Source organism: Accipiter gentilis, chromosome 9 (assembly GCF_929443795.1).
Source record: "Accipiter gentilis chromosome 9, bAccGen1.1, whole genome shotgun sequence".
NCBI classification, from domain to species: Eukaryota; Metazoa; Chordata; class Aves; order Accipitriformes; family Accipitridae; genus Astur; species Astur gentilis.
The window spans coordinates 35,136,386-35,150,707 of NC_064888.1; the positions used below are offsets into that span (position 1 = coordinate 35,136,386).

General features: G+C 40.2%; 1 protein-coding gene across 2 annotated transcripts in view; it reads left to right on the forward strand.

The window, feature by feature from the left end:
• TRUB1 (TruB pseudouridine synthase family member 1) overlaps positions 1-8,059 on the forward strand; it is a 29,566-nt gene extending 21,507 nt beyond the window's left edge. Inside the window, exons 5-8 of one of the 2 annotated variants that reach the window (XM_049809579.1) lie at positions 3,512-3,584; positions 4,845-4,984; positions 6,111-6,167; positions 7,535-8,054. In XM_049809579.1, coding sequence (XP_049665536.1) covers positions 3,512-3,584; positions 4,845-4,984; positions 6,111-6,167; positions 7,535-7,749 — 485 coding nt within the window. In that variant the 3' untranslated portion in view covers positions 7,750-8,054. Of the gene's footprint in view, positions 1-3,511; positions 3,585-4,844; positions 4,985-6,110; positions 6,168-7,534 lie in introns of both variants that reach the window. The other variant, XM_049809580.1, reaches the window with a different exon arrangement.
• The last annotated feature ends 6,263 nt before the right edge of the window (positions 8,060-14,322 follow it).

Consider the following 14,322-nt stretch of genomic DNA (forward strand, 5'->3'; position numbering starts at 1 on the left):
TAACCCCTCCTGAACTTCTCACAGTGTTTTGTTTGTTTCTTATCGGACAACAAGTTTGCATTTCCACATGAAATTAAGTTATGGTTTCATACTGCTCCCAGCCTATCAGATGCTGACTCTGGAAGCAAGTAGCATTTAGCGTTCCTCTGATGTTTTCTTGAGCACATTAATGTTTGTAGGCCTTTTTTTAATGTTTGTAACTATGCACAGGAATGTGCATTCTGAAACCCACTTCTTCCCAGCTGCCTACAGACTATATCCAGACACAGAGAACGAAATTCACAAGGATTTTCTGTAGGTCTCTGCTGATTATGCTGAAATACATGTTTAATAGAGCTACCTGAATAATTTGAAAAAAGTAGTCCTTTCAGCATTCTGATTGTCTGTTTGCAAATAATTTGTGCTGGGCCAGATTGAGTTGAGGTCATCTGCTGTAGTTCTGTTGGACTGTCGTGGATAATTCTTGTGTTCTGTTTTGACGTAGTTTGCTAACAAGCACAGCCCAGCATCACCCTTCAGTGGAGGCTTCTTGAGGTTGAGGCACAATTGGCACCTTTTGATTTGGTAACTTTAACTTCCTTTATGATTATAGCAGGAAAATCAGTCAACAGTCACCAGTCTTCAGAAGCACAGCTGTTCTTAAAAATGTTCATGTTGGAAGCTAATAGGCTCATTTTCAATGTCTTTAGAAGCATTGGAGAACTGAAGTTTTGGGTGCTTTGGGATGCTGATAGAATTGTAAGGAATAGTCCACTGGAAGACACATAGCCTGTGCAGAGATTACATAACCCCACTGTCAGTCTAAGGGCTTAGGAAGAAATTTAGAAAACAGTGTTGAATTTAATGTAATCTAAATAGTGTACTCACAGAGCAGGTACAGTCATTTTGTTCTAAGCTAAGGCCGTCGTCACTTCTGGGGACTGGATGCAGTTACCCCATGGGCCAAACCTTGACAATCCTCACTGAAATTGTTGCGAAACAGGGTGGCAGCTGCCATACCCCTCTCTGAAAGAGCAAAGACCTGCAGTTTAAGTCCAATTTCTAGGAAAAGCTTGTGCTCTGTGATATAACAGATGAGGATATTTGGTATTTGAGATGAGGATATTAGGAGGAGTAGGCTAACTCCGGGTAGTAAGGGCAATTAGGATCTGTGACCTAATAACAGATCTGTGATCTGTTTCCTGCAGAAACATTGTCAACCCGTTACTCTGAGGGAGTGGAGAAGGGAAGTCAGGTGGGGAGAGAAAGTTTTGGGACTGTTGATGTGAATTAACTTTCATGTGTGTGTTCATATTTCATGCTTGATGGAGGGTTGAGTCCAAATGCTTCCCTAAACTTGCTGACCAGGCAAGCTGGTAAACTACTAAACCCAAGCCCACAGTCAGGTGAGGGAGACTTGTGGGCCTGGGGCCTAAAAGGAGATGGTTCTCCTGGGCAACAGGACTGCATCCCCCTCACCTATGCTGTGGATGTAATGACTGTGGGAGCTGAAAGGTGTTGAAGGAGCTGGTTGCCAATGTGGGCTGTGTGCCCTGCAGAGGCATGAGTCCAGTCTGATGCCTGGGACAAATACGCAGTTTACGCAGAGTGAAACTGTTTGTGTGGGACCAGATTAATAGGGCATTTCTTTATGACTGAGAGCTTCACCAGCCTGTGTGTGGTTCTAGGAAAGGGCAAGAATCCAGTATAGTCCATTAACACAAAGGCAGTGCATGCTGGAGGAAAAAAAAAAAAAAAAAGAAAAGCACATGTTTTTAGGTTTTCAGAACATAATACTGACCAGCTTGTGCCACTATGTATTGCAGAAGACAAACACATTTTATTCTAGATCTTAGCAAACTCATCTGTAAATATTTACTTTGATAACACACCACACAACTTTGTTTGTTAATGGCTTAATGCATCATTCCTCACATGGGGAATTTTTTTTTGTTTTTCAGAGATAGAGATAATTGATTTCGTCAGAGGCTAGATGTAACCTCTCAATCAGGGGAATATGAGATCAGAGCAGGAACTGAACTCAGGTGTCTCATTAAATGCCCTAGCCACAAATTCAGTTCAAGGGGTAAAAATTGAAAGAGAATCCCAAGTGACACTTATGCTTAGATCTTAAATACAAAATTCTAGCCTGAAGCAACCTGGGGTTCGCAAGAAGGCTGATAGGATCACCAGCATAAAGCTGGGTCATGCTAACTTTCTACCACATAGTTTTGTTGTGATATGTTGCTAAACTAGAGTAATACAAACAGAAGATTGAAATAACCATATAACAAGCTCTTCAGAAGAAGATCCAGACTTACTATACAAGTGATTTTGTTGTTCCTACCCTATATTCTGATGTACATTGTTCTCTCTCAGCATCCCTGACTGACTTTTGTGCCTTGCAACTTTGCTATTAATGACACTTCTTGAGACAGCTGCTGGGGCATAGGGACAGCATCTGTTCTTGAGGCTCCAAAGTGTGCTTTGCAAAGGTGAGGTACCACATTGCCACCTTCCAAAGCTGCAGTGGAAAGAAATCTCTTCTTTTTTACTTACAGCATGTAGTACGTCTGTTTTGTAAGGTTTGCAAGTAAAGGTCTGTTCCAAAACATAATGAAGGCTCAATAAATAAATTTGGTTGGTTTATGTTCCAGGATGGTGTTGACTTAGCAGGGTGACACTAATTGAATATAACTTAGGAAAAACAGGACTAGTCAAGTCCTAGACAGCAGAAATGCACTGAAGTGCATTGTGATTACAGATCTTATGTCTGTACTCTCTATAAACAAATTAGGGATGAATGTCATCTCTATTGAGTAGTATTTCAAAGGACCAATGCAATCAGCTACTTAGGTTATAGCCTTCTAATAAAAGTGGGACAGATTTGTATGTGTACTCTTAAAAGAGAGTAGATTGCCTAAAGCACCTATCTTTATTTTACAGGATTTCCTCAGTAAAATTGCCTTATTTAATATATAACAATACCCTGGTGTGCATTTGCAGGTTAGTTGTTTGATACAGAAATTTGATGTGTTGTTCCAGATGCAGTCTTTTTCTTTACTAGAAAAAAAACCCCACAAAGCTTTTGTTCTCTAATAATCTGTTGTACTTTTCCCCACAGTTAGGTACTTGTAAAGAGAAGTTGCCAAGGTTAGATGAGCATTTTATTCTTTTTGGTCCTTTAACAAAAATTAGAATAGGGCAAATTTTGTAGTTTTTGCATAGTTCCCAGAGAAATGGATGTGCAGTCCCAAGAGAGAGAAATGGCAAAAGAAAACTGTGTATCTTGGGATTTCTGCCCTTCTGAAAGCAACCAGGCTGTCTTAATCACCTCGGACAGTTTGTTCCACTCTTTGTGATAATTCACACTCCTACCTACATTCTGGGTTTTATTCTCTTTTCTTTGGTGTTTTTCACCCAGTCTAAATTCAGATGAGAGGGAACTCTTCCTTGTATCTGTTTGCAGAATGTGATTGATGCCATTAGTGCCATGTGAATGCTAACATACTTAACTGTTTTCTTTCTACAGACCAGATAACAAAAGGAGATCTTGAAAATGTGCTGCAAAAGTTCACAGGGGACATAATGCAGGTTCCTCCACTGTAAGTTCCATAATATTCAGACACTCTTGGCAGTTGTGTTCAGCTGTTGGGACTTGCCAACAGAAGTCAGTTCTCTCAGAAATAGAGAGATGCATTTTGGCAAGAGAGTAGAGGCAAGGCAGCCTTAGGTGTTTAACATTTGCAACTGCATGTCATGCCCAGTTGAACATAAGGCACAAATGGTAACCTGTTTTTTTTATGATAAATATATAAAGTAGCAAAGAGCTTTTCAGGGCTTGGTGGCTTCTATGCAGTCATCCAATTAGAAAGCAAAGCTCTAAGTCTTTAATTTCAGTTGTGGGGTAAGAGGAGGCTTACTGACATCTGTGTGGAAGTGCCTTAAATGACTTTGAATTAGTTTTCAGAAAACTTAAAGTATGAATGAGTGATTAGTGACTGAGCTTCCGTAGCTTAACAAATTTTTTCTGGTCAGGTGAGCCATAGTAGCTGGCAATGTGCAAGCACTTAGCTTGTGACAGATGGCTTTTATGGTGATTTAAGCTAACGTGCTTTCCTTTGCATTTGCAATGGGTCGGTTACTGTGGTTCCAGTGTGAGCACTGTAAGGTCAGTAATTCATTAGGTGTTCTGCTTCATGTGACCTGTTTCAAATTGCCCTCTGCTAATTTGAGCAAGATCTTTTTTGATTTTTCTATGGTTATCTTTCTGTCAAGACCAAAGTTGGAGCTTTGGGTAAAGTTTCATGTTATCAGTGAAATTATTTTTTTTTGTTTTATAGTGGTCCGCTAAACACTCTAGAACAAGGCTGCATAACTTGGCAGTTGCTGTTCAGGGAAGACCCTGGTGAGAGATGAGTAAACATGCAAGGCAGAATTAAAGGAGTTGCCTGAGCAGCTCCCAGCGCTCAGCTCAACATAACACTGAAACAGTACGCCCTGCAGACTTCTGAGAGACAGTATGTTAGAGGCAGCTGCAAATGTTGTACCCCTTATAGAAACCTTTTGTTTTCATAAACTACAAATTGAGTGATTAAACACTTTAAAATCTGTACAGCAAGAGATAAATAAAGGACCATCTCTTGTTTTTCAGTTTATATTGCTGCTGGCGAGTGAGATGATTCTGTGTCTGAAAGATTTCAGAAGCACTTGATAGTGGGGTTTGTTTTGGGGTTTTTTTTGTGAGCACTTGTTAGAAGGGTAAAATGTATGCTACTGTAGTATAGTATTAACAGGATCTGGAGGATGGGAAGCTTGTTCTGTTACAACCGTATGACACACATTTTCATGCTCTATCTGATCAGCTATTCTGCTTTGAAGAAGGATGGAGAAAGGCTATCAACTCTGATGAAGAGAGGAGAAGCAGTTGAGGCAAAGCCTGCTCGGCCAGTAAGAGTGTACAGCCTCTCTCTCCAACAGTTCCAGCCACCACTGTTTACACTGGGTAAAGGCCACAGATTATTACATAGAGTGATGCTCCCAGCTTGTTAGCGCTTATTTATACTCAGAATGGGAATAAGATAGTGAAGTGGGTTTCATTTCCCTCAGCTAGTTATTTTGGTGTGAGCCCATGTGCAGAGACTTTCTCTTTGCAGTAAAAGCACCGTATTTTGGTTTTAAGTTAAGCTGATTATATGTAATCTTGCTGTGAGGGAAAATTCTGAGAGGCTGGTCAGGGGATTATTTGCATCTGTCCATGATTTTGCAACCTCCAAGTCACTCTTCCTTTCTCAGGTCTGCTTGCTTCACTTTGCCCGTTCTTTTGTCCAGATGCCCAGGCCTGCTGGCATCTGTCCCAGGGTGCAGCAAGGAGCAGTATCAGTTACTGTCAGGCCTCTTTCTTGGTTGAGGAGGCAGGATCTTATCCTTCCTTCTGTCATACATGAAGAAACTTGGGTACTACATTAAGAAGCACATTAATAAATAAACCGGAAAGACTGTTCTAAATGTTTGGTGCTACTGTGAGGTCAAGATAATGTCTTACATTGATCAGCTACTTAGTTGACCCATAGTCCTGTTATGGACCAGATGTTATATGATGAGCAGGTATGAGTGACAGAACTCAATGGTGTGTTACTTCAGTCCTTACTTTATGGTTGGGTGACTAGCAGCTCATTACTGCCAGAGGGGGAAGGGAAAGGCTGAGAGAACAGGGAAAATGAAAGGTGAGTTTTAAAATTTTATTGGAGCTGCCTGTGTGCAGTATCTTACAAGGATTGATAGTTTAGACTATAGTTGAAATAACTTGTTATCGTCATTAGAAATATGAAACAACCTTCTGAAACCTTTAAAATGAATAGGACTGAAGCATTTGTTAACATACCACAGCAAGTATTTAATTTCTAGTGAGTTAGTTCAGTTGCCATTGTATTTGCTTTCCCTCCTGTCTAGCTTAGCAATCTCATCCGCACATATGTTACAGGATGAATAATTGATGTTGCATCCTATAAATATTTTATCACTGGGTTGTTTGCTTAGTGCATTTTTACATTTATGTGGGGGCATGGTTTCTACGTAAAGTAGATTTCACATTGCACTGGCAATTTACCATGTCACTATTAACATTCCAGATGTTGAATGTGGTGGTGGCTTTTATGTCAGGAGCCTGGTCAGTGACATTGGCAAAGGTAGGCATGAAAAAACTCATGACAGTTTAAGGGACAAATGTGTCTGTTTATGGAAGAATTTTGTCACTTTCTGTATCTCCAGTGACCAGACTTATGTGCTATTTTGCAGAATTGTAGTGCTATCACTTGTTTTTATATACTAAGGTATTTTCCTTGGGAGCATGAGGGAATTAAGGTTGAATAATTGCCAGAGGACCTTGGGATCTGGGGGATAAAAATGGAGCAAGTAATAGCACTGAGCAAGATAATACAAGGCAAGGTGGGGATTATTTCACCCCCCTCCTCCATATGTTAAAACTAACTCAGATTAAGGGTGAGAAGAAGAAGAAAGATACTGTCTTTTTAAACGTTACTCATCACATTTTGAAAACAGATTGCACAGAACATTACCATGCACATAATAAACCTGCTGGAAAGACTTCTACATTTGTGATGGTTTTTCTGGTGTTTTCTTTCTCTTTTACCTGAACTGTGAATGGTTTTGCTTTCCCACAGGGTTATTTGTGCTCTCTATCTATCAAACCACATGATGGAGAACAGATAATCCATTTCAAATTTTTTTTAAATGATACGTTTGCAGATCAAGAAAGCAAGTGATGTGGGATAACCATATGAATTTCAATGTTGTTATTTGTGCTTAGGCAAGTCAAAGATTCTGTTACTGCATTCTGAGCGAACTGGCTTATGTTTAGTCCTTTAATGACAAACGAAGATAAAGTCTATCCTCAGCTGGTTTCCAAAATTTAAAATGCAGTAAAACTCTTCCTGTATCAGAAAGGATGGGACAGAATATTTTAGTATATCTGTGCACTTACAAGTCAGCTCTGGTTGCTGTTATGTTTTGTAGTCCATCATTATGTAATGCTGTCCTATTGGTGTTTGTTTATCATATCAGGGCCTTTGCTTATTTTTTTTTATTTTTCATTATCTTAGTTTATGTTGTCCTGATAGGCAGCACAGGATAAAAATGCTAAAAATCCTTCTTGAAAGCAAGAAGTGCGAAGGCCTCAAAGTCTGTGGAAAAATAGTACGTGGTCTTCTATGTGGCTTGTGAATACAGAATTTTCTGCTTATGTCTTATGTCATTATTTCCTCTCTTTTCATTCTGATTTATGTCTGGAAAACCTTTTGACAACTTTCTGTCAGATTTTGAACTCTTTACTACACTGGAGGTCTACTGAAATCAAAGGACTTCCTTGGCTCAAATATAAGAAGATATAAATGAGTGATAAATCTTCATGAGCTTCTTTCTCAAACAAAGCAGAATAGTGTAGAAGGCTACATGTAAAAATACATTTTAAGTGAGTTGCAAATAGGTAAACTTGACCATGCACTGTTTCTAAATCCTCTTTTCTCCTTTACTGTAGAACTCTCTACCTGTGCCACTATGCAAGAGCTGACCCGAACCAAACATGGGCCATTTACGCTAGAGGAGCATGCCCTTTATGAAGACAAATGGACAATTGATGAAATTGCACGATCCTTAGAGCATTGCACGTCTCTTCTCCCGGGAGAGCCATCTCATAAAAAATTGAAGACAGAGCATCCTGGTGAAACTGCTGTGAGCTGTGAAGATAAGTGATAAGTGGGGTCAAGGAAAAAGACTGAATGATTGAGACATTTTAAGATTGGATTGGGATTGTGTTGCCTCCTGTGTAAATTTAAAAGTCTGTACCGGGTGGGTGACAAACTGCAGCGCAAGAAAAATGGTTCTTTTGTTTCTGGGTTTAGAACATGTACTGAAAATGTCCAGCGCTTGCTGTTTCCTGATCTGTTTATTTCCCTTGTTGCACACTGTAAATGGGTCTGCTACTGATGTCAAATCTTCATAAACTTTTAAAGAACTTGCAGGGTGCAATATAGCTTTTGTTACTAATTCCTCAATAAAAAAAAAAATAAACCCTAAGGTTTGCTAAATGTGCTCCAAAAAAAATTCTTTTATTTATTTATAGCTGCTAATTGAACCCTGAAATACCACAGTGACGAGACTGTCAGAGCTTGAAGGTTTTCTTAAAATCCATTCCAGGAATCATAGAATGGTTTGGGTTGGAAGGGACCTTAAAGATCATCTAGTTTGAATGCCCCTGTCATGGCAAGGGACACCTTCCACTAGACCAGGTTGCTCCAAGCCCCATCCAGACTGGCCTTGAACACTTCCAGGGATGGGGCATCCACAACTTCTCTGGGCAACCTGTTCCAGTGCCTCACTACCCTCACAGTAAAGAATTTCTTCCTTACCTGTAATCTAAATCTGCCCTCTTTCAGTTTAAAGCCATTACCCGTTGTCCTGTCACTACCTGCCCTTGTAAAAAGTCGCTCCCCATCTTTCCTGTAGCCCCCCTTTTGGTACTGGAAGGCTGCTATAAGGTCTCCCCAAAGCCTTCTCTTCTCCAGGCTGAACAACCTCAAGTCTCTCAGCCTGTCTTCATAGGAGGGTGCTCCAGCCCTCTGATCATCTTTGTGGCCTTCCTCTGGACTCACTCCAACAGGTCCATGTCCTTCTTATGTTGGGGGCCCCAGACCTGGATGCAGTACTCCAGTTGAGGTCTCACGAAGGTGGAGTAGAGGGGGAGAATCACCTCCCTCGACCTGCTGGTCATGCTTCTCTTGATGCAGCCCGTGATATGGTTGGCTTTCTGGACTGCACGTGCACATTGTTGGGTCATGTTGAGCTGCCTGTCAACCAACAACCCCAAATCCTTCTCCTCAGGGTTGCTTTCAATCCACTCATTGCCCAGCCTGTATTTGTGCTTGGGATTGCCCTAACCTGTGTGCAGGACCTTGCACTTGGCCTTGTTGAACTTCATGAGGTATTTCATGGGCCCACTCTCAAGGCTGTCAAGGTCCCTCTGGATGGTATCCCTTCCCTCCAGCGTGTGGACCACACCACACAGCTTGGTGTCATCAGCAAACTTGCTAAGGGTGCACTTAATCCCACTGTCCATGTCACCGGCAAAGATGTTAAACAGTGCCGGTCCCAATACCAACCCCTGAGGAACACAGTTGTCACTGGTCTCCATGTGGACATCGAGCTGTTGACCACAACTCTTGAGTGTGACTGTCCAGCCAATTCATTATCCACCAAGTGGTCCTTCTGTCAAATCCATGTCTCTCCCATTTAGGGACAAGGATGTCATGCAGGACAGTGTCAAATGCTTTGCACAAGTCCAGGTAGATCTTCCCTTATCCACCAATGCTGTAACCCCATCATAGAAGGTCACCAAATTTGTCAGGCATGATTTGCCCTCGGTGAAGTCATGCTGGCCATTACCAATAACCTCCTTATTTTCCATGTGCCTTAGCATAGTTTCCAGGAGGATCTGCTCCATGATCTTGCTGGGCACAGAGGTGAGACTGACTGGCCTGTAGTGCCCTGGGTGTTCCTTTTTTCCCTTTTTAAAAATGGGGTGATGTTTTCCCTTTTCCAGTCAGTGGGAACTTCGCCGGGCTGCCATGACTTCTCAAATATGATGGATAGTGTCTTGGACGCTTCATCCGCCAGTTCCCTCAGGACCTGTGGATATACCGTCAGGTCCCATGGACTTGTGCACCTTCAGGTTCCTTAGATAGTTTTGACCCTGATCTTCTCCTATGGTGGGTGGTTCTTCATTCTCCCAGTCCCTGCCTTTGCCTTCTGTGACTTGGTGTGGGTGGAGCGCTTGCCAGTTAAGACAGAGGCAAAAAAGTCCATTTTACTGTAGTTTTTCCTATGCAGATTGTTCTTTCAGTCAAATGTTACTCAAAATGCATTAAATCTAGATCTAGTCTGAAATACCAGTGTAAGTGAATAGTTTCAAGTATAAACAATTCCTAAAGGTAACTTTGATAAAAAGTGTTCTGAAGAGTGCAGGTGTACATCTCTTTCCTGGTACAATGTCCCAGTTGGTGACCATCCATAATTTAAAGTATAGTTAACTGTTATGCCCTTCATAGGGCTTATGGAATTTACTTTTGCCATCTGTGTGTATTGCTTGAGCTGTGTCCCATATGCTGCATTTTATGTCTTTGTCTACACCTTACAAAAAGCAATTTCTCTGTTTGCTGGTATTATGTGAAATGATCACGTTCCAACCTTACTTTCAATCAAAGAAATGAAATAAATATCCTGAAGTTTCTCATTGCAGGATACCTTTTCAGATATTTATAGGGTTTTTTTTGTTTTCTATACAATAAGAAACTGAAGTCTATGCAAGATTAATGGAGCTTTTGTTTAGAGGGAGGATAGAGTTTATGTTTTATTGTTCAGTAAACAGTTTTCTTCTTTGTATATTCTTAGAAAGAGCTTAAGGAAGTGTCGAAAATGTCACAAGCAAATTGAAATGTTAGAGCACTGTACCAGCAGCATATTTAATGTACAATATCAGTGAAGTAACCATTGTAATAAATTTTAATTTCAGAGATGGGAGGAGAAAGTTGTGTTCAGTAAGAGAACAGTGGGAGATTTTAGTTGTTTCTTTTCAGGGTAGGTTTTTTGGTACTTAGGTTAGAAACAGAGAAGAAAGATTATTTCCTAAAGAAATCAAATACAGCAGAAAATTTCATTTTTCCAGTATACTTATCTTGTATGATCAAAGACTTTGATTGAAACACAGCTTCTCGTATTGCCTAAATCTGTGTTTTTCCAAGAACCTAATTTATGTTATCCCAGTGGTCTCCTAGATTAAGTTCTTATTTTATTTATCTTTCTGCTTTTTTAAAAATAGACTAGTAGATATAATTCTATTAGTCTACTTGTTTCATCTACAGGGATTTGTTTCTTTAAAAATTAGTGCAATTGAGAAATATTTCTATTAATAGGGTACATTTGTATACAGTGTTGTAAGTGTCTAGCACATTTTTTCTCTCATCTGTTTGTTTAATGCTCACTGTGGCTTTCTTGCTATTCCATGTAAGACCCCCTGATATTTTTAATTTAAAAAGGAGAATTATATTTTCATCAGCTTTTAGGTTAGCTTGCAACTGGTCTGTTGTAATTATTGCTAACAGATCTGTGATCCTGAGAAGACAGTATCTGTTCTATAGTCTAGTCACTCGAGAGAAATGAAATGGCAATCCAAAGAAAGCATCCTGTTGACATCAGCAAATTTTGGTTCAGGCTGCAAGCCCTAATGCATATGGAAAGCATAGGGAAAGAAGGAATACAGTCGTATGCATTCAGGAATCTGCATAAGGTGGGTAGATAGTGTTTCTAAAGACTTTTGAGGTATCTTTCAATTTACAAATGCAACTTCCCTCAATGCCTTTATTCCTCTGTAGCAAGTAGAGAGACCTTCACCAGCGCTAGCTGAACTTTTTTTTCCTGGGATTCCTCTCATCTTTGCCAACGCTAGGTTCTGTTATCTTCAGAAATAAAGGCAGAACTTCTTTATCTCAAATTAGTGACAAACATCTCCCCACATAACTTGCATTGAACAGAAGCTATTTCACTTACAAGTTGGTAGCCATTATGTTTGGTTGTAGCTGTAAATGGCTGGATAGCATGCAAAACTATGGCAGACAGCAGGTAGGTGTTCTTAGAAGACGCATGTAAAGAGTGCACGAAGTCATGAACAAATTATGCAATACCAGCTTGTTTTATGACCACTGATGATTGTCAGCCTCATTCCAGCCTGAAACAGTTGAGCTATCTTTTCAGACATTCAGACTCCTCTGGCTACTGACCAGCATCTTTCCTAGGTGCTCGGCCTCACTTGCATGCTCTTTCCTTGGTAGCCGTGTCCTTTAATGGGTCTCTGCCACTCGAGCCCTTAGTCCCCATGAATAGTAACTGGGAAGCCACTGAAAAATCTAGGAATAGCTTTTTTAGATATGTTTTAGTAAGTGTTTAACTCAGTATCTTGAAACTATCCAGATCTGCAAGTAAGTGTTGTGTTCCCATGGGAACCTAAGGAAATAGTCATTTTAACGTCTTTGTTCTTGTTAGCATGCATGTCCCTGAGATACCAGACTTCAGAATTGTGCTATATCCACAAAAAAATAGTTTTTCCAGAACAAAATATCCCATGATCTTGACTCTTGATTACTGACAGTCATGATGTCTCAACATTAAGGGCTATTTAGAGTGAGAGGAAAAGTGTGTACACAATATTCCCGAGACGAGTAGAAGAGTTAGTACTGAGTGCCCAGCTGAGACAAATGGTACTGAATAGGAATTTTGTGCTACTCTGCCTGGAAAATATGCATATGTCTGTGATTTACCGTTTAAAATATATCCGTGACACAGACTGAAAGATTTGTCTCATTTTAATGAGTGTTGTTCACAGAATTCCTGATAGAAAAGCGTGTCCTGCTTTTTGAGCTGAATATTGCCTATCTTGAATTTGGACTTGTGATCTTTAGTCCATAGTAGTACGCTACCATAGTCTGGCCCTGACTCTGCCCCTAGTGTTAGTGCTGCTTCAACGAGATTGACAAGGGCTTCATAATTTATCTCCTTCTAGTGTCTCTGCCTGGCTGGCTCTCTTTCTTCCTTATTTAAATGGTAGTTTTTCTATGCACATCATAATATATTTCTGCTGCCAGCGTGTTGAGCACTTTTTTAATGTTTTGTAAGCAAAATCAATAGGATCCTTTTTTTATATTAATCAAGTCTGAGCCATTAGCAAAATATTCTAGGAGCACCTTCATCAATAACTAAGCATTTAGCATCTTACCCTGCAGTTCTGTTTTTGATTTATATGTTTATTAGAAGAAAAAGAAGTCAAACTTTGAATAACTCCCCAAATTTTGGGATACCTTAGGATTTTTTTTTTTTTAGTGTAATAGATGGTGAAGTTGCTATTCTGAGCATGAATGGCTCTTAGACTTTAATGGCTAGGGTCATTCTGTTTGCTTGGCAGAGTCAAGGAATCAGTTGACAACAGTATTAATTTCATTAAAAAGACCTTAGAGAGACAAAGCGAGAGTCCACGTGTGTGTACATGAGAGTGTGACTACAATATACAACCAGAGGGAAGTCACAGAGACAGTGAGTGGATTCAGCCAGCCTGGGCAAAATTACTGTCCCTGTTAAAAAAGCAGTCATTGTTTCTAATAGCCATGGGTTTATTTTGCTTCTTCGTGATACCTGATTAAGTAAGGATTAAGTAAATCACCAATACTTAAGAGCATGTCAAACAAGCAGTTTTGTCATCTGGATGCTTATGTCTCCACCCTGGGTGAGGAGATGGCACATCTTTTCTTACTGACTCTGAGATCAGCAGCTAAGATCATATAGGTGTTGAACAGGCAAAGCAAGAAGCTGGTAACTGGGAGCAGATGGTATCATTGCTCTGGTCAAAAAATGGACTATATTGCAAGAACAAAACCATATTTTTTTCCAGTTCTGTTTCTGGGGAAGTGTTGGAGACACTGCCACGGCTCAGAGAAAGCATTAGCATGGCTGCCCAAGACAAGCCTATTGTTTTTGTTATGGATGTGAATGTCTTGGACTTTAATCCTCTTCCCTCCTCACCTCTAGCTCAAAGAAGTGGCATTAAATCAAAGCAGCAGCCTCTCCCCAACTTTCCCATGTCACATTGCTGTGTGTGTTGTGGATGCTGAAACAATCCGAAGCTCAAACTCTGGGCTGTAGAAGGGCTTACGTAGCTTGTCCCAGAAGTTAACAATAACTGGGAATGAGTAGGATGAGAAATGAGCGTATTCATCTTAGGTTACAGCTCTGTGCCTGGCCTTTCTACTTTGCATCCCATTAACTTACCTAATGTTTGAGGCAGTTCATCCTAAAACTCTCATCCTCGCTTTTGAATTCCTTTCCCGGTACATGTAGGCCTTGGGAAAGTGTGGAGCTAAAATGCTGTGTAGTTTCTGGGGGGGACAGGAAAGTTGGTAACAAAGTAGAACTGGAGAGGATGAGGTGTGTCTGGTCCATTTCTTACCTTTTCATAAAAAAGACATAGTCCTGAATGCTTTAGTGCCATTTCTATGGGACATAGGATTATTTTAGATATTTTGGAATTAAGTACTTCAAAGACAGATCTGCAGCTGAGTGCATGCATTAAAAACAAAATGCATCATTTCACAGATGTCAGACTACTTTTAGTGGCTTCAGAACATGATTTTACAGCTTAAAAGGAGGGGCATAGAAAAGGAATGGCAAGAGGTAAATGCATAATTCAGTTGTTAAATTTTTGAAATAGGTGAACTCATTTTAGGT